The sequence below is a fragment of the Numida meleagris genome, chromosome 2, assembly GCF_002078875.1.
Source record: "Numida meleagris isolate 19003 breed g44 Domestic line chromosome 2, NumMel1.0, whole genome shotgun sequence".
Classification (NCBI taxonomy): domain Eukaryota; kingdom Metazoa; phylum Chordata; class Aves; order Galliformes; family Numididae; genus Numida; species Numida meleagris.
This window is the reverse complement of record NC_034410.1, coordinates 62,548,135-62,567,064: the sequence shown is the minus strand read 5'-3', so window position 1 is coordinate 62,567,064 and position 18,930 is coordinate 62,548,135. Positions and strand designations below refer to the sequence as shown.

Genomic DNA, 18,930 nt, shown 5'->3' with positions numbered 1-18,930 from the left:
AAAACACTCCTGGGCCAAGTACAAAGAGAAGGAGGAAAAAGTCAATCTCACACTGCATTTGTGGTTGCTGTCGTTCCACCTTTAACGTATATCTTCCAGCTTTACCTTTTCTCCCCCCAAGTATCCAACCCGCTCAACCTGTTCTAGCTCAGCATGCTGCAACCAGCGCACTGCAGTATGTACCCCCTTCTCGGGGTCAGTGGCTTTTTTTGCCTTTCTCTTTTTTCCCCTCTTTTAAAAATACACCGTTCACGCGTAGTGGACCGTCAGCATTTGGGGAAACTTCTCTGGCTTTAAAAAATGGTCTTAGCCAGAGCCTTCCTCTTATGTTTTTGAGCCATAACGCTCACCTGTGTGACACACAGCTTTGGCAAAGACATCAAGCGCTCCTGCCATGGTGCAACAGGTAAACAGGACACGGCGTACAAACACTGCTTTCTCTTTCTCGAAGGCATCAGCAAGTGTGCTGCCTTTGTCAGGCTGCTCTCCTCACTGAAGTTTTCTAAACGCTCGCAGTGGTTTCTAGTGATTCTTCAGCATCAGCTCTCCAGTGCTTTGTGTGGAAAGATGTCCCAAACTCCCCACATTCTGCAGCGGTTTCTGCTGATTCCCTTAAAGCAGCGCAAGTCGTGCAGGGACTTCTGTTTCCAGCTGCTGTGCATGTCTAAAATGGAGCTGTGGAACGAGATGAGAAACCTTTTCCTGGTGCTGTGAGATCACCGCTGGTGAGGAAGGAGGACCACATGTTCAGGAACAGGAGAGGAAATGGGCTAAACACGTGAAACCTTGTGTGCTGGGGTGCCGTCCTCAGCACTAGGAGAAGTTTTGCACAGCTCATGCGTGCCCCGATAACCCTCACTTCCTTGCTCTTGAGCTGCATGGTGACTGCTGATACCAGGGTAACGTGGAGACCCTGCTTTAACAGAGATGTGCCTCTGTTATCTCGTGCAGCTTCCTTGTTTGCAGGCGTGCGTGCGGGGGGAGGTACTAAGCTCCATCTGCGCGGTGTCCCCAGCAGTGCCGTGGCCATCTATTTTTTCCTCCTTGAGCTGTGTGACGCAGCACGTTGTTCTTTGCTGTGTGCCATCAGGATTGCTCAACAGTGGAGTGTGACAGGGCAGCAACTGCGGGAGGGCTCTGCCTGTTTCTGGGAAGTTGCAGAGGCTTATGTTTGCTTGGTTGTTCAAGGGGTGCGGTCTGGGGGATGGCAAGATGTACCTGGGACTTCTCCAACCCTGATTGCTCTTAGGACAAACCTTTTCCTCCTTCTGACATCCCTTCTCTGATTTTCTCTTTCTCTTTTTTTTTTTTCCCAGATGCTGTTATTTAATACTGCTCCAATTGTTCTTACCACACTTGTTTCCTTTTAATGTGTAGTTTAAAATCAACTCTGAAGTTACTGACTAGGCTTTTAGACCGTGATAACTAAAGGAGGTGCCTGAAAACCACACATTTCCAAAAAGATGAAAGAAAACAACGGTTCAGAATGTCCCAGGCCAGGTTTTTGGTACACTTTTAAAAACCTTATTCCTGCTTAGTTTTACTGTTGTTAATAAACTCTTGTCTCCAAGCTTAAAGAAGCACGGGGGCCTCAGAGGGATCTCGTTTAATACTTATTAAAGAGTTTCTTATGGCTTAGAAGTCTCCATGCGCTATTAGGCAATGCTGATTTAGGTCTGCTCTGAATTTAATGCAGGCTGCAGGCAGTTGGGTGCAGTGATACTGGGAAGCTCACGCTGCATTTCTCGCCTCTTTTCACCTCACTTATGCAAGGTTTGATGCGAAGGGCAAATGGATGCTTTCTTTTGCTATCCTTTGGTAAGCTTTGCTTCACAAGCATGTTTTGAACCACTTCCCTGTCACAGCATCATCAGGCAAATATTTGTCTCCATTTTCCTTTGAGGTGTTCTGACAGCACTTCTAGTAGAGAACAGGAGTGACTTTGAGCCAGGCTGGGAATGCAGTTGTATCAATCTCAACCTGTTCTGACTTGCTGATTCTGCGTAGCAAGTAGTTGCTTAAATATCTGTGAATACAGCATAATTATTCAGAAATGGTACCTCCCCCCCACTTCTTGGATTTGTAGATCGGTATCTTACTTCTCACGCATGCTTGCAACTTGCCTTTTTTCACAGCAAAGCAAAATTTTATTCAAGGATAAAAATACAAAATGCTTTGTGTGCACGTCGGTGTATCATATATCCTTAGGTATCATGTATTGGCAGCTGCATGGCACTGGTTAACTTTGCAGGCCGTCCTGGTAGCGCTGAGAAAGGATTTCTAGGCTGTCATGTGGACGTAACCACAGGTGCACACGGGTCGTCTCGGCGGAGCTAAATAATAATGCTCACGTCACCCTAATGATGCCGCCTGCCACCCCGCTGTGAGGCTGGCTCTGCTTTGCCTCGTTGCACAGGGGAATAGATGGTCTAGACGGCCTGGGAGGCTACACAGAGGACGCCGAAGGCACGTCAATGTGGCCTCATGGGATGCATCGATTCCTGGGGGTGCTGAGGGGAATGCTGCTGCATGGAGAGGCTCGCGGGGCCCTGCTAGCCCTGATAGAGAGGGAGCTCGCAAGCACTGGGGCCTCCGTGGGGATAACGAGCCGTGCCACTGCGCCGCGAGATTGCAGGCCGGTGAGCGCGTGCTGGAGCATCTCCTGCTCGCAGGCGTGCGGCTAAAATGAGTCAGTGCTTCCTGAGCCGATCCTCCCCGGGACCTGCCTGCCCCACCCGGCTCTTTCGATGGAATCGCTTGTGTTGCAAGGGCTCCCTCCCTTAGCGCTGTGGCTGGTCCCTTGCCGCACGTTAGCGTTCACTGCTGGTTAAGAGTAAACTGCCTGGTGGTACTTGAAATCTGTTTTGAGTTATAAGAAGGCATTTCCCAAATGGTCGAGCTTTTAGTATTGGCGTGTCTTTTGATTTGCTCTGAAGTGTGCATGCATGTCTGAGGGCTTTTGGGGTCATTTTTGTTGTTTTGAGGATAAAAATAGCGAAGGAGCCAAGAAGAGAAGACAAACAGAAACTCATCCAAGTACAAATCAGGTCTGATTTGCACAATTACCTGCATCTTTCTGGTTCCTGTGATTACAACTGGCAAGAGCTGAGTGAATTGCTCTCTTAAGTGGCTGCTGTTTGTAATTAGCACTGGAAATACATTGTCGATACAGATTCTCTACATGTTTTAACAAACAAACAACAGACTAAACTTTTTAACCCAAGGGTGTAATGTTACTATACTTTCGACTTAAGTTCCAGTCATGTTCATGAGACGCAAAGGAGAGAGTTAGCAGCAGTGTATTAAGTGATTGCTCCTAGAAATGCTGCTGCTTTGCTTTCTGTTTGTTTAGGATTTATTTCTCATGTATGTCAAATGGCAGAAGCTTTGAAGAGGAGTTCCTGTGTTTTCCTGCATTTCTAGACCATTTGGGCTGAAGTAAGATTTGTTAAGCGGAACAAAACAACACTGACAAAGGTGGCATGGCACAGAAATTGCTAAGAAGATACATCAGTGTAATTTTGAAGTCTGTTTTCTCTTACTCTCTGAGCCTGAGGAACATCACGGTCCAATTTTCAACATGCTTGCATGCATCCTGTGCTCCTGTTGGTTCTGATAAGGTGGCACAAAATTGAAGCTTAGACAAAAGATAATATTTTTTTTTTAACAAAGATGATTGCTCATCTGCTGAATGATAATTATGCTCCTTATTGGAGATTACTGAAAATATGTTGTTTTGATTCTTCAGACAATATTTACTGTTACTTGAAATTAGCAAAGTAAGTGGAAGATCTCAGGGAAGGTAACAACAGAAGAGGTCAAGCAATTATATCAGCTAAATTGTACTTTGGGCTTCTGACCAGTTCAGTCCTTCCCAGGTTAGCTTGGTGAACGTGAGCAACTCTTTACTCTGGGAGGAAAAAAAAAAAAAAAAGTATTTTAAATAAAAATAGTATTATATTTTACATAAGGTAAAGCATAGAAAGCGTTAGTTTTTTTGTTCAGTCTCTGAGTGGTTGGACGTGCCTTTAGATAAGCATCAGATGTGTGAGAATCATCCTCTAGATTCTGATACCAGACTGCTCAAAAGTCACGAGGGAGATGAGGAACCACAGCGTGCAACAGTGTATAGGGTACATCTAGTGGTAAAGTGGAGAAACTTAGAATAATATGCGGGATATGAAGCCAGAACCTGAACTTGATACTGTCAGATGATCGCTCTGGTCTGATAATGCCCAGATTCATTGGCCTCCCCACTGCGTTTTCACTGGAGTGGAGATGTGAGGGAGGAGGAGAAGGGTGTTTATACATGCACTGGATCCTATGCTCAAGAATTAATCTTGATTTAGATGCTGGGACTTTCCCAACCGGGCCCCACTGAAATTGCTTGCTGCTCCCCTCTGGACACGCTGCTCCTTCTAATCAGACCTACCCGGCATAAACCTCTTGACTGAAAGCCAGCAGTGCTTGTGCTGCCGTGGTTAGAAGGGTGAGGCTTTAACTGCGGTCCCTGCTCATGGGCTGCACATCCACCCTTTTGTTCCACACCTTCCTTTTGCCTGGGCCTCTGAGGCAGGCAGGCCCTTTCTTTAAGGATGTGGAGCACATCAGCAGCCGTGGAAACGTGGGGTGCAATGATGGTGTGGTTTTTCTCCCCGGAGACTGAGGTGAGGGATTCCCACACACGCTGCAGGATGCCTCCTCCCTAGAAGCTGGAGAGGTGCTGATGGGGTTATGTGCATGCAAAGCAGGAGCTCCTGGTTTCATTCGTAATTCAGCGGGACCTGGAGCTGGGAGCAGCTGCGTTGTGCAGTTGCCTCTTTCAGGATGCCCTGACTCCTCGTTCTAGCCTTGAGCCAGCCAGTCAAAACCTTCCCACGTTCTGGTTTTGGCATTGGAGCTGTGGGCTGCCCTGTTTTGAGACTTCCAGAAGGCTTATATGATCAACATGCAAATCCCCTCTGCATTAAGAAAATACAGCAACCCTTTTTGGAGATGCAGTAAAGATCGGGATGTGACCAATAGAAACTGCCTATCAGTTCAGTAGGACACGCTCTTTTTTCTCCCTCACTGTGAGTCACCTCCCTTAGGCACTGATCCAACATCACCCAGGGGGAAAAAAGGAGTAAGGCACTCGAGCTCTGCATGTGTTTGTTTTCACAAAAGTCTCTTCCTCAGTGAAAAGCACTGAAGTATTCACTTGCCACTGCTCTGGTCCAATATTCACCCTTCCAAAGTCATGCTTTGCATTACAGCGTTGGGACAAAGAGTTTGTCTGCTCGTTTGCTTTTTCAGAAGCTAGGGGAATTCTGGTGTGACTGTCATCTTAGTCATTCTGTTCTCATGACATTGGAGGGAAGAAGAAAGTTGTGGCACAAGAGGGGAAGCGGAAGGTGATTCTCCCAGGGAGGATGAAATGAAATGCAGTGAAGCAGTTGAAAAACATGATTTTTCTGAGCGGGCTGACTTGCACGCAGTCATAGCACAGTTGGATCCTCTTGGCTCACCTGTGAAATTCTTTTTGTGAGGGGGAGGGAACAGATTATGAGAACTTTTTCACATACAGCTGTGCTGTGAAAAGCAGAGCGTGTAGCAAGTTATCTGCATTTTTTGCATAGCAATTCTTAAACATGAAGAGTTCAGTTCAGAGGTGAATCAGACCTTGTTTGGAAAAGATTTAATTTTCTCTTGCCGTTTCGGGATTATTCCTTGCAGATTTTTCTGGCTCTGTGTCTGGACTCATTCTAAATAGAGTTCTACCACTTTCTCTGAGATCATATTCAAAGCTAGCTAGCTTGTAGTTCTGGGCAGTCTGCTTAGCACAATTTTTTCTCTCCTTCACTTTATCTTGGGAGTTGTAGTACCATTTCAGTATTCCACCCTCAGTACTGTCCAAGTGTGTGTGTACATGCATGCATGCCAAGGAGACTGGTAACCAGAAGTGCAGTTTTCTGGGCTCCACACCATCCTGAGCTTGTCTGCTGCTCTTGGATTGCTCTGCAGGATGGCTCAGAGCCACAGTTCATCAGTTTAAATTAGAAAAAAAGCAAAGTTCCATCAGTGATGGCTCTGGATCTCACTTGAGTTGAGGTAGTGGTCACTTCAGTGCTCTGGCAAGTGTTATGTAACATGGGTCTGTGGCTGAATGTGAGCATCTCCGTGCATGTCCTCACTTTGCATTCCATTCTCACTTAAAGTGTTGAGTGTTTATCTTTTTTTTTCCTAGATTTGATGAATGCCATATCATTTTCCTTTATCATTGTAGATGCTGAAAGCCAGGCTGACTTACAAGTGTGGCTTTCATATTCAAAGTATGCCAATGTTGTCGTGCCAAAATATGTTGTTATAGTCACAATGGGAAAATAACTTCTAAGCACGGCTTTGTTCCTGTTCTCCTTGTGTCTTGGCAGGCTAAACAGTGAAGTTGAGCATTTTGGGTGTTAAATGTAAGATCCAATCAAGGCAAACTCTTCTAAAGGAGGATAAGGGATAAGGCAACACAAATACTTCCATTACTCACCGCCTTTAATTTTAATTAGGAAACTTTTAAAGTAAAAGAAGCCTTGGTGAAGGGAGTGTTTAACAGAAAGGTTATAGATGTGACTTGGCATCTGCTGCAGTTCAACCGAAGTTGGGTGATAAATGTTTTCTCGAGGCAGAATGACATCCATGTTACAAAGTAAAAGAGAGAGATGAAGATTGTGTCTATCCTTTGTACTGCTTGGCTTTATCTTCCTGCTTATCTTGGGTTGTAGCTCTGGTAATCTTTTTCCTCTCCACCCTTGACTTGATGTAGTGAAACTTGCTTAACCTGTCAAAGGAATAAACCTGCTCATTGTAATGTGGACAGGTTGCGACTCTCTGCGAGAACTCTGGAACCTGCTGCTTTAGTTTCAGATTTTTCTTTTTCCTAATGATTGCATGCAGAGAGCTATCGTGGTGTCTGTGATATCTGACCTACACAGTAAAAGTCAAAGGTACAGCCAGGGTGTCTTCCTGTTTATAGCTCAATGGCTCAGGCTGCTTCCTTTCAAATATGCAAAACCAAAACTTGAAGGGATTACCACATTCCTTGCTGTGGGTATGGATTCTGCTCGTGCTTTCCGGGCACGGCACAAGTGTGCATGGGTATGCAGGAAGGAAAACTGCAGGCTGAGGGCAGCTGATGGCTTCAACACCAGGTGTAGCAAAGCCCGGTCACTGCACTGCTGCACCCACATTAACAAGCCCTGCCTTATTAGCAGTCATTTTATTGCAGGCATGGCTGGACTGCTTTTGAGACTTGCAGGAGCCAGTGTGTTTGCATGTATTGTGTCAAGGTAGGCAGAGGTGCCAGGCTGCACTTGCAGTTATCCGCAGTTACCAGCGGTTTCTCCTGTTGGTACACTGTGGATGTGCCGTCGCGCCCCTCTCCTGTAGGTGCAGCTCCATCAAAACAGCCAGAGTTAAGCAGATCGACAAAGAGCAGGGGAAAGTAACTTAGCCCTCAGGAAACTGTTTTCAATGGGTATCTACTAACAGGAATTCTGTATAGTTGTTACTGACTGAGAGGAGACTTGAAAATAGGAACAAAAAGTCCCACACTTTATGTGTAGCAGTTTTTTTGTTGTTGTTTGTTTTCTGGCTGAATGGGATTTAGCTTGATTGCTTTCGTTCTCTCCCTCTCTTAAAGTAACTAAGCAACTCATACTGACTAGATATGAGCCAAGCTGCCAGCAGGGTAAGCACACAGACCATTTCTCTGTCTGGGGTGAGGGGACAGACAGGCACATGCAAGAGGAAAATGTAATCAAAACTGGAAAGCAATCCTCACCAAAAGGAAGGAATTAGGAAAAAAAAAAAAAAGCCCAACAAACCACCTTTCAGGTCTGTGCCTCTAGAACTGGATACTGCCTTTTTGGTGCGTAGTTTCCCGTTGCTTTTCAAGTTTATCTGCAATCATTGTAGGCAGTTCTCTCTTACCAGCCTGCTGGGAACATCTGCATGCAGATGCTCTCTTCTTGGGCCTCCCGCAGTGCAAGCAGTCCACAGCTTCCATCTCCTGTTTCATGTGGCCCCGATAGTTACCTGGGAGCCAAATTTGGTGCCCCAAAACACTGTGGGTAGGTGAACAGTGCAGGCACTAGCTGAACAGCCATTTTAATCTTGCAGCAGTTCTGCTGTGTTTGGGGCTTTTGGATGGAGGCTGTTCCTGCATAACACCCTCAGGAACCCGACTGTAGTTTGAGACAGTAATGTAGTTGCCTTTTCTTCAAAGGTTCAGGGATTGTGAAAGTATTGTGCTGGGAGACATTCATCTGGCAGCCTCTGCCCATGGGTCAGTTTGGTCCAGCGTGTTATCTTGCAGTGTCACGCCCTTGGCATCCAAAACTAAAATTGATTTTACGTCATAACATCCAAGCAGCTTGAGGACATGTGAGACTCATCTAGATTACAACATCCTCTCGTGTTCGAACATGATGGTTGGCAGTCAAGTGAAATGGCACCGTCCTGAGCTGGACCGGTGTGACTTCTGAAGGAGCGTGCCCAGATACCATTAACACAGTCTGCCTTGTGCTGCTTTGAAATCAGTCGGGTGCCCAAAGGCCACTTGTCTCCTGCACTCCCAGTTGTAACTATTGGAAGTGCAAATTTCCATTGCGTATTGGAATGTAGGAACCTAAGTTTGATTTCTGTCAAAAGCACTTGACTACTATCAGTTTGAAGCAAAAAGCCCTGCATCTGGTTTTAAAAAAGTATAGTTAAGTGTTGAGTAGTCAGAGAAAGAAAGGTGGAGTAATACGTGTCATCTAACTGAAGAGAACTGGGTGGGAGCATCTTCCCTGGGTTGCAAACTTGGCAAACTAGGAGGCAAGTGGACCAAGTGCACAGATCATGAGATTGCTTCCTCAGCCATTTTGTGCTTGGGTTTATGTCCTGCACCAAAGAACCAAAGAAATACGCTAGGTGTCTCAGTCACTCTGATGGGGTTTGGATTCAGAACATCCTGCAGTGATGGGACTTCTAACCTGGGACAATATAAGTGGGCTCTGTTCAGCCCTGTTTTCCTCTTTGCAGTGTCACTGTGACAATAAGTAGTCTTTGTCCTGGGGGTATGGGTTTGGGAACATGTTTTAGCAGTACAGAGTTTCATGAGCCATGCTTGCTGCAGCTTCACAGCGTTACCAGTGTTATTTCGACTTCACGTGCGCAGCTGAGATTTGAAGGGCCTAGGGGTGATGGGGGACGGATGCAGGTGCAGGCGGTAGCAAGGTGATGGCCCACAGCCCCACTTACTCATGGGTGCTGTGAAGAGCCCGTGCTGAGTCATGCCCTGGCTGCATTTCAGGACTGTCAGGAGTGCGGTGCAGTTCATGAGATCTCTACTGGGATCATTGAAAGGCAAAGCTTGGAAGTGGTGTTGACCTTAAAATTGGTGCAGACTTGCCACCCTGATTTGCCCACTGACAGTGTCGTCTTCCCCCTCCTGCTCAGGCACATGAAGATTCACGAGAAGGATCCAAACAGCACGGCGAGCACAACTCCCCCGTCTCCGCTGAAGCGCAAGCGATTGTCTTCAAAACGGAAGTTCAGTCAAGATGCTGAAATGGACAGAGAGGAAAGGACACCTGCAAAAAAGGTTCGTTACCAGGCGTGAAGCAAAAGGCTTTCCTGGCAGCCTCCTAAGCTCTTAGCCGTTGTGCTTATGCAGTCAGCGCAGGAATATTAACATTTGGTCTTGTTACAGCCCTGTATGATTTAAGATACCTCTCTTTTTCCTCTGTAGCCAACCGTGTTGTCTGAAATGGAAAATGTATTTCTAATTTCAGAGATGGAAAGAATTATTATTATTCTTTATTGTTTAAATTTCTGGTTTTGCATGTTGATTACATATACGCCTATTGATTGCATATATTAACTAATGTTGGATGAGAAAACGATGAACTATTCCTTCGCTACTGCTGGTTTTTTCCCTATTTTATTTCCTGTTTAATTTATAGTATTCTTGCAGGGTGGTGATTTGAACTTCAAAAAAAAGTGTTTACTTAAGAAACAACTTAAGTGCGTTTTTGTTATGACTGGAGAAAAAAAAATCTATAGTATGTTTCCCTTCTGCAGTAGCATAATCCTGCATTATTTGAGTTGCAGGAGCAACCAGAAAATATTTATGCGAAGGCTAGACATTTCCATTAGGGTTTTGTTTATGAAATATTTTATTGCATTTCAGTCATTTATCCAAAAAGTATGGTGGCTGCCAAAATTAACTCGACCCTTTCTACATAGTCTCTAAATGGCAAACTAGTAGCAGCTCCATGTAGCTCAGTATCCTTGTTTCCGTGCATGCTTTTCCTCCCTGTAATCAGAAGAGGGCTACAGAAAACATGCAGAAGTTCATTGCTTTTCCATGGACCACTTGAGTTAGCAGTTGGCAGTATTTCAGTGGCATAAATAATTTAGGCTGACAGCTCGCCTGGCTCTCTGAAGGAGGAGGAATGCTAGTTCAGTGGTATATAAACATACGGACTTAAAAGTTGTTCAAATCACAGTTTCTCATTAGAACTGATGTACCCGTGACTTAGCTGCATGCTTCATCTCTTGTTGAGCCCCCTTTCTGCCATGCATATTCTCACATGCTCTGCCTTTCACGCTCTCTGTGTTGCCAGAATGAGCAATTTCTGGTCACTTGCAGCAAGGTTACAGATGGAACCTGCTGCTTCGCTTCTAAGAGGAAGACTTTGAATGGGTGACATGTTTGGTTTATTGCTTGAAATTCAGTCTAGTGAGGTTCTTTTCCTCTCTCCGTAGGTTGTCGAGGATGGTCAGTATGGTGAAGGGGATAGGAAAGAAGATGACGCTTACCATTGTCCAGTATGTTTCAAAGACTTTTTTTGCAAGTATGCGCTGGAGTCCCATATGGAGACACATCCAGATAACTCACTGAGGTAAGAAGTGGGCTTGAGAGCATTTCTGCTCACCAGATGGTCTGAGAGACCCAGTGTCATTCAGACCTCTGCACTATTAACTGACCCCCATTCTGAACTGGTTTTGAATCTTTCTGCCTCATCTTTTGTCACCGGGCTGCTGGAAGGTTTTTATTTTTATTTTTATTTTTTTTTTCAAATATAGGAAATCTTGCCAGTTAATAGCTGGAATGTTTTTAGAAGAAATCAAAGCACCCCTTCCTCCCCTCCAAACTTATCACAGTTGTTGTGTAAAATAGCAAAAGGTCACCATTGCAAAATTTTAGCAAGTAAAACTAAAGATGCTTAAAACAGGAAGCAAAACTAGATACATCCATTCAGGTACCAGCCTCTGAAGTTCTTCTGCCTGAGGTTTTGTTGTTTGTTGTGGCAGTGAGTGAAGATAGATGAGTTTCTGGTTCCAAACTTTGTGTAAAACGTGTTATGCTTTTCTGCCTATTGAGGTTAGGGAATGTTTTGGATTCTGGCTTAAATCAGCATCTCTTGACAAGGGTAAATTAGCTATTATTTTTTTGGGAAGGTGCTTGGGGTTTGTGTTTTGGTTCAAGTAATTGCTCCTGGAATTTCTGATACTTTTTTATTTCCTGCTTTTTACCATATTTTTTCTATGGTCTCTACATTTTTTCAGTAGAGGCAGATAACATGAAGATACAAAAGAGATATTCCAAGTCTAGTTTAAACATGTAGAAAAGCTGCTATGTTACAGAAGCAGGTTATCTATTTGCAAAAGCTTGTCAGTGCTTCAGGCTTATTTAGGACATTGGACTCTCAAGTGATCTTTTCAGAAGGTTGCAGAATTTGACATTTTGAAGTGTCAACATTCTTTCCTGAAGACATTGTCTTAATAGAATGGGATGGAACAGAGCTGGGGTTCATATTTATTTGTTTATTTCATTAGAAAACATTGGTGAATATGTCTAGAACCATTTTTTTTTAAGAGGCCTTGTAAGTGTTGTAATTGATGTGGAGGGGATTTAGAAAGCTCTTTCTTAAACTTAGTCCAGCAAATAATAGTAACTTAAGTGGAGTTTGCTGTCTCTGAAGTAAATCAAGTAAATTCTCATTACAGAGCAAAACTGAAACAGTTGATCTCTAACCCCCACCAAAAGGTCTCTGAGATCACTTTGCCATAAACTTTACAGTTCAGAGAAGGTGGCTGTGTTATTGGGCTTGAACTGATATTAGCCTCACTTAGAAGTCTCTACAAAGATACAACCCCTTTGCTAGGCTACATGCCATGAAGCTGAGTGGACAGGAGGGTTCTCTGGCTTTGGGTGATGGATAAAAGATAATCTACATCCTTCTAGCTTGGCAGCTTTACAGCCTGCTGCTGCAAGGCAGATGAACATTGGCTGTGCAAGCAACTTCTTCATGTATCTCTTCATGTAGCTCTTTCACTAGGATTAGGAGACTTGCTTTTGGGTAACGTTCTCCTGACATGGATTTTGCTACCCATAACTGTGTTGAGCAACAGAGGCTAAAATGTGTCCCTAAATCAAAGCCATTATTGTCATGCTCTGTGGGCACGAGTTAAGGGCGGTGCTGTGTCTTCATGGGCTTGTCTAGACAATGGCAAAGGGGGTTTTGTCAAATGTTTGCTTCAGCAATTTAAGACACGTCAGTAGAGATAGGGCAAGACAAGGAAGCCCTGGTTCTCCCTGGTCAGCTAACACATTCAAATGCAACTTGCCCTACCTTTCTGGCTGAAAACACACCTTTTGTCCTTGTCTAGACGAGTCACGTGTCACTGGCTGCTTGGCCCAACCTAGCAGAAAATCCTCTGGTAAGCAGAGCAGTCTGGGCTGCTGTTCAGGTGACTGTTTTGTCCTGCGGGAGATGAGTTAAAATCCGAGGCAGGCAGGGGCTACAATACCCTGGTTCCCAGGGTTCTATAGGACTGTTTGCAGGATGCAACAAAATGTCCCGATTGTGTTGTCCCATTTTCAGCCCTGAATTAATGTGACTGAAATGGTTCCTCTTGTGGGGTGTAGAGGTATCTTTTTGTGTGAAGGAGATGAAGAAAAGAGAAAATGCTGCTGGGATAATAGAGCAGGAGGCATGTGTGTATGGGTGTGTTTGTGGCAGGGGAGCAAACTGCAAAGTGTTAGAAGGCATTCATCAAATCCCGGTGTTTCCTTATTGTAGAAGACAAGGAGGAAGAACTCTACTTAAACAAAGTTCAAACAAACGAAAAAGGAGAGCAGCTGTGTTACGAGCAAAGGGCAGGGAGCAGAACACGCTCAGTCTCTTTTTATTGCCAGCATTGTAAAATTCGAGTCACTTGATCAGGACTTCTGTGCAGCAGGTATCAGATGTTGTGCATCCTCAGGACAGATGCTCTGGCTCTGGCAGTTGGTTTGCAGCTACTGCCATGGGCAGCCGCGCGCACACTGTTCTGTCACAACCAAAAAATTGGTGATGCTCTGTCAGCCTCTCCATGCCTTTCTTTGTAAACCATGAGGCAAACAGGCCGTGGCCGTGCTGTTGGGTAAGTACAGCTTCTCTCTCCCCCAGCATCTGCCTGTCCCACCCCCCATTAAGGAACAGAAGATGTGGGGCTGTCTGGCAGCCCCTGGGTCTGCCTGGGAGCAGCTCATTCACAGGGTGGGCCTTTGCCCTTCCAGATACTGTCAAATGAGCAACTTGAAATCGTTGGGTTAGCTGTTCAAAGCCAGATGAAAAGCCTTGTCCTCCGGAGGAGCACTTTTTTCATGTAGAGCCACGAGCTGGGAGCACCTCATTGTTTACTTGCAGCAAAATAGACAATGCTTAATCCATCGATTGTGTGAGAGAGGCTCCCGCTTGGGAGAGTCTCTCCCGGTTATGTAAAATCCCAGATCGGACATCTTTGTCTTCTAATTACGGTAAGAACTGTTGTGCTGCGGGGAGCCAGAATAGGGCCCTTTGTCCTGCCACAGTGGGCTGTGGCCCTGCGCATCCTGCACGCATCATCCCCCTGTCCCTTTGAAGCCCCAGGACCTTCACCCTAATTAGCGACAAGAACTGCTCCCAGCAAGGCTGCCTGCTGCCTGCACCCCCATTAGCTATGGGAGGGGGCACGGCTGTGCTTTCTGCCCTCCCCCCCGCCCCTGCTGCTCTTGTGCCTCCCTACCTGGATTATTTAAAGCCGGTGGCCATTTCCCTGTAGCCAGGGCCTTGGGACACCATCTATTTTGGGGGGTTTGTGTCTGAGCACTGATATAATTAGCAGAGCGCTGAAATGCTGGGCAGCCAATAGGGAAAATGAGAAACCCCACAGAGGAGGGTAACTCCTCTGGAAACTTTTGTGGCTGAGGGTTGCTGTCAGACATGGTAACTTGCTTCTAAAGGTCACCTGACAGGCAGCTCTGTGCAACAGCAGCAGCCCAGGCTGAGGAGATGGGAGGATTTCCTGAGGAGAAGCCTCTCGAGGCGCTCTGTGAGGTTTCCCTTCTTTCCTTTGGCAAGTACAATGGAACAGGCTTAAAGTAAAACGTGTGGCTTTTTAAAAAGTACATGCACTGTAAAATTCCTCTGTTGGGTTTCTCTGTAACTAGAGCATACCCATTTTCTTTTCTCTCCCTCTCCTCCAGGAGGCTTTTTACAGTACTCTCTGTACCAGCAGCTAAGGCTTTTTAGTTTCTCGTTTCTCCCAGCAGCAGTGAGGCGTTTATTGTGCTTCTCGTGGCCATACATCTTTCTGAGGAGGGGAGGAGGGAGGTGAAGATAATGTGGTAGTTACCACCCTTCATAGAGGCATGTTTCAGCATTAGTTCTCAGCAAGGACAGCTTGAACAGTTTGAAACATGGTAAAAGACAGCATGTTTATGAGTGTAATGTGTACTTTTTGATCACATTGGTTTCAGCTACAGGATTTGTTTTTTTCTAACTGTTCTTATAGGAGCTGAGCAGACAGGAGGAAAAAAAAAAGGCATTGCTGGGTGTGAAATGCGCTGTCTCCCTCAGGCCCTGAGCTGACCTAGAGTCCAGTACCAGTAGGTGCCTGTGTCCGTGAATGGATTCAGGGTAGATGAAGCTTTCTGACATTTTACAGAGCATGTCCAAACAGTGATATAATATATTAAGCTTTGTAACTTGCCAAATCCCAGGCATATTTTCACTAGGACAGCAAAAGCAGTTCTCTTGCCCCAGGATAATGTGCTTCTGTAAAACTTCCAAGAAGCCAAAGAAAGAAAGAAAACCAAGAGCCATTCTCTTGTCTACCTTGTTCTTCAAATCGGCTTACCCAAGTTTTGCTGAAACTTGTAATGTCAAGTGGGCTACAGCTTGAACGCCACTGTGGAAAGCTGTTGTTTTGAACAGCTAGATCAGTAAAAGACGTAGCAACAGAAATGCTCAGGACCTGGAATGAAAAATGTCAGGACACCCTGACCATCGGTGTTTGTTGTCATCTACCTCCAGTTTTGCCAGGGTAACCCGAGCTTGTGTTTCTGAAAAAGCTCCCGGGTAGGAAGTGCTGCTGTTGTGTCTTGATGTTGCATGGCTTCACTCACAAGGAAAGTGTGCAGCTTAAATGCTGCAAGAATGAGCCCCTGGCCTCTGTGGGTGAATTGTTTCACAGTTTGTAGTTAGTCAGTCTACTCACCAGACTCCCCCCTTTGCCAACACATTGCCATTCTTCAGTGCATGGTGTCAAGTAATGAGATGCTGCAAGGTACCTACACCTTTATCTGTACCTTAGTCACTTCAGCTAATGCACGTGAGCAGTATATATTAAGCTAAGTCAAAATCAAGTGGATTTTGAGTCAGAATTGTTCCAGCTACTTAGAATATTACATTTCTTGCCCAGTTACTGTTCTTCGCAACAGTTTTGTGCGTTGGTTTGGGGAGATAAAGTAACCAGGAAAACAAAACAATTAATTGTAAAGTGTACTGAGGTTATTTCAGTTATTACCACCAGTAGAAAAGACTACTGCAAGAGAAAATTGTGTGCTGAGCAGCACTGTGGCTGAGTGAAAGTACGTGGTACAGGATGTAAAAGAAAAAAAAAAAAAAAAACAACACCAGAAAAAGCCCCTTAAGTTTCATTCCCATTTCTGCCAATGCCTACTTAAGCAACTTCAGGAATTTACTTTCTCTCCTTATATAGTAAGGAATAATCCTGCTGACTTAATTTTTGTGAAGCGTGCTGCTTTCTACACACGGTCAGCATTTTGTAGGAAGAGGGTGTTATAGACATTGCAAAATTAAGAGAGTAAATGTGTTTGAAAAGCAAATGTATGCTATTTTTTATTGCCTATTTGCCACTACTGCAGGAATGTGGTGGGGAGGGTAAGTTTCTTCCTTGCAGTTGACATCAGTGTTTCTGGAAGCAACTAGTAGTCTTCATGTGGCACTGTGAAATTTCGTACTACTTTTCTGTCTCTGTCACAACCATTGGTGTGCCCATAGATAAGCCTCCTTTCTTGTTAGGGGTTCAAGATAGGAGTCTTGGGTTCTTTCAGTGCAGATGGATAATGCTGAGGTTGTTGTATCCTACACAAGTGTTGAGTATGAGGAGAGAGAGAAGGCACTCCAGCACGGACATGCTCATGGACTCATTGACCTTTGGTTTTGGCATGCTCTAGCCCCAGTGCTTCCCTTCTTAGTCATAGCTCTGGGATCGTCTGCTAGAGTTACCAAGTACTGACGGAGTAACTTCTACCAAACTTGTTGCAGCCAAGGACAGAGATGCACAAGGGTCAGCTGTATGGCAGTGCCTGTTGGGCTGACTACCCTGTTCTGTGTGCTCAGTTGCTTGCTCGGTGTCTGGCTAGTAGAAACTAGGAACTGAATCTTGATCACAGTTGGCAGCATGTTCAGTGTAGGAGCAATTCCAGAAGCCAGCTGGTAGCACTGAAATCCAGCTCTGGTGAATGCTGGAACCAAAAATATGCTGTGGTACAATGCAACTCACGATGCCCATAAGGCAAAGGAGAGGACACGCAAGAAAGCTGGTGATTGCATCTTTTACTAAGCCAGTAAAATGGGGAAGTAAAATCAGTGGGCTGAGCATCTGTCTCTATGCTGACGTGCAAAAGCAAACCAGAACTGCATTTTAAGTGCTTTCTGAAGTTTCTGTTCAGAAAAGAGAGATGGGAAACATCAGAAGAGCAGCACAAATCAACTCCATCCTAGAAGTGGTCAGCTCACACCAGGGAGCTCATTGTGCGAGGAGACTGGGAGTCAAGAGCAGGCGGGTAAAAATACCAGATAGTGAATGGACACAGGGAGTGAGGCTCTCACGCGGAGCTGTGTGGCGTGTCACATGGCGCTGAATATCTTAGCTCGGTTACCGAAATAGAAAGTGGGTAAAATGCAAAGCCCTGACTGCAGAGGAAAGCTTCTCGTAAAAGGGAATACAGGAGGGAAAGAGGGCTGAGCCAAAGTGGGTTATTAGCATGCCTGTCTGATCCTGGTGTCCAGGGTATGTTTATACACACGCTCTCTCAAAGTACTGGCTGCTGCTTCTTGTGTTAACAGCCATGTCTGCATGCTGAGCATAGCTTACCTGTGAATGCAGATAAGGGCAAGCATGTTCCGTCCAGATTGGGCTGCACCTATTTGTGAACTCTTCTGTCATCAGTAGATGGCTGTAGGATAGATGAGTGCCTGTAGATGTGTTTCTTCTTACGTTCCTTGGTGAAAAGCATTAATTTTCTTTTCTTTTCTTTTCTTTTTTTTTTTTTTAAGAAAACTTGATAGGCATGTGTAGGGTTGTTTGTTTGTTTGTTTGTTTTTGAAAAAAAGCAGGCAGGAAGAACTTTCCTTTTCTTTCCCCCAGAAAGAATACCGGAAGACCCATTTGTTTTTGCATGTACAAATAACTTTTATTCTGGGTGCTGTGCAGCCTGGAGTTTTGATAGCTACGAAGGACTGCACTGTGCAGGCTTCCTTTTTCCAGGTACACCTGCCCTGTTTGTGCACCCTTCATTGTTCTGTATGTTGATCTTCAGCTCTCACTCTGTGATTCTATCCAGCTACTTTCTTGACACTTCTGGTTTTTAAAGCTTTGACCTTTATTAAATGGAAAGGTCATTATGAAAAAATGAACTACTTTGTGCAAGGGTCTGCGGGCCATCTCCAATCTTCCCTTTATTTATTCTTAGTTGTATGCTTATTCTGTTGAAATAAATGGTAGAGTAAGCTCCTGTTCCACTGGGGCAGAGGTATTAAAACACAGCACTGTTGAACTGTTGCTAGTGCATGCAAATCATTACAGTGTTAGGAAAGAGTGAGCTCTTTTCTTCTGATTTTCGTTGCTGAAACACAAAGGAAGTCAAAAAATGTTGCAGATGTAGGTTTGTGCCAAGAATGGTTTGTGCCGTTAAGGCATGTGTTGGTCAGCCTCACTCAAGGTACTCTGACAGCGGGAGTTACGACACACCAGGACTGGTGCTGGCTCTGCAGCACACTGACACGTTTCTGAAGCACAACAGCACCCTGGCTTGTATCAGCCCTGCATGCTGCTTTCCCTGCCTGGACCAAAGCATGGCTGCAGGAATGCACATGGCATTGTGCATCTCTCTATAAATAGAAGGTTTGGTAGGGCGGCTTCAGCCTTGGCTACAGCCAAGGATGGAAGAGAGAGCACATTGGCAACAAAGTCAGGCCCTCAGCAGGGAGGCAGGAGAAAGGAAAAGCTGAAGTATGTCCCACTGAAGTTGTGGTCCCCTGTGCATCTCCCCAGCCTCCCTGCACTACCGTGCAGTCTCGGTGCTGACCAACAGCAGAGGCTGAGCTCCAGTGAGGTTTGCCTCTGCTTAGTGCTGGCAGAAGGAGGACGTGCTCAGTGAGGGGGAGATGGGAGAGCCTCAGATCCCTCGGGGTGCAGTGCCCAGGGGACCTGCAGGGATCCCCAGGGAAGGCAGGAGCAGCGCCCGCAGTGCTGCTGCTTTTCCGTCACTCATCTGCAGCAAGTGGGGGAGATTAGTGCAGCTGCTGGATGTTATTACCCAGGGCCCCGGGTGTGGAGGCCAGGAAGCGTTTT

The 18,930-nt window shown here is 45.4% G+C and overlaps 1 protein-coding gene across 3 annotated transcripts in view; it reads left to right on the top strand.

Annotated features, from left to right (window-relative positions):
- RREB1 (ras responsive element binding protein 1) overlaps positions 1 to 18,930 on the top strand; it is a 96,312-nt gene that overhangs the window by 44,476 nt on the left and 32,906 nt on the right. For all 3 annotated transcript variants that reach the window (XM_021387046.1, XM_021387048.1, XM_021387047.1), the window contains 2 exons: positions 9,475 to 9,619; positions 10,786 to 10,922. In XM_021387046.1, coding sequence (XP_021242721.1) covers positions 9,475 to 9,619; positions 10,786 to 10,922 — 282 coding nt within the window. The remainder of the gene's footprint in view (positions 1 to 9,474; positions 9,620 to 10,785; positions 10,923 to 18,930) is intronic.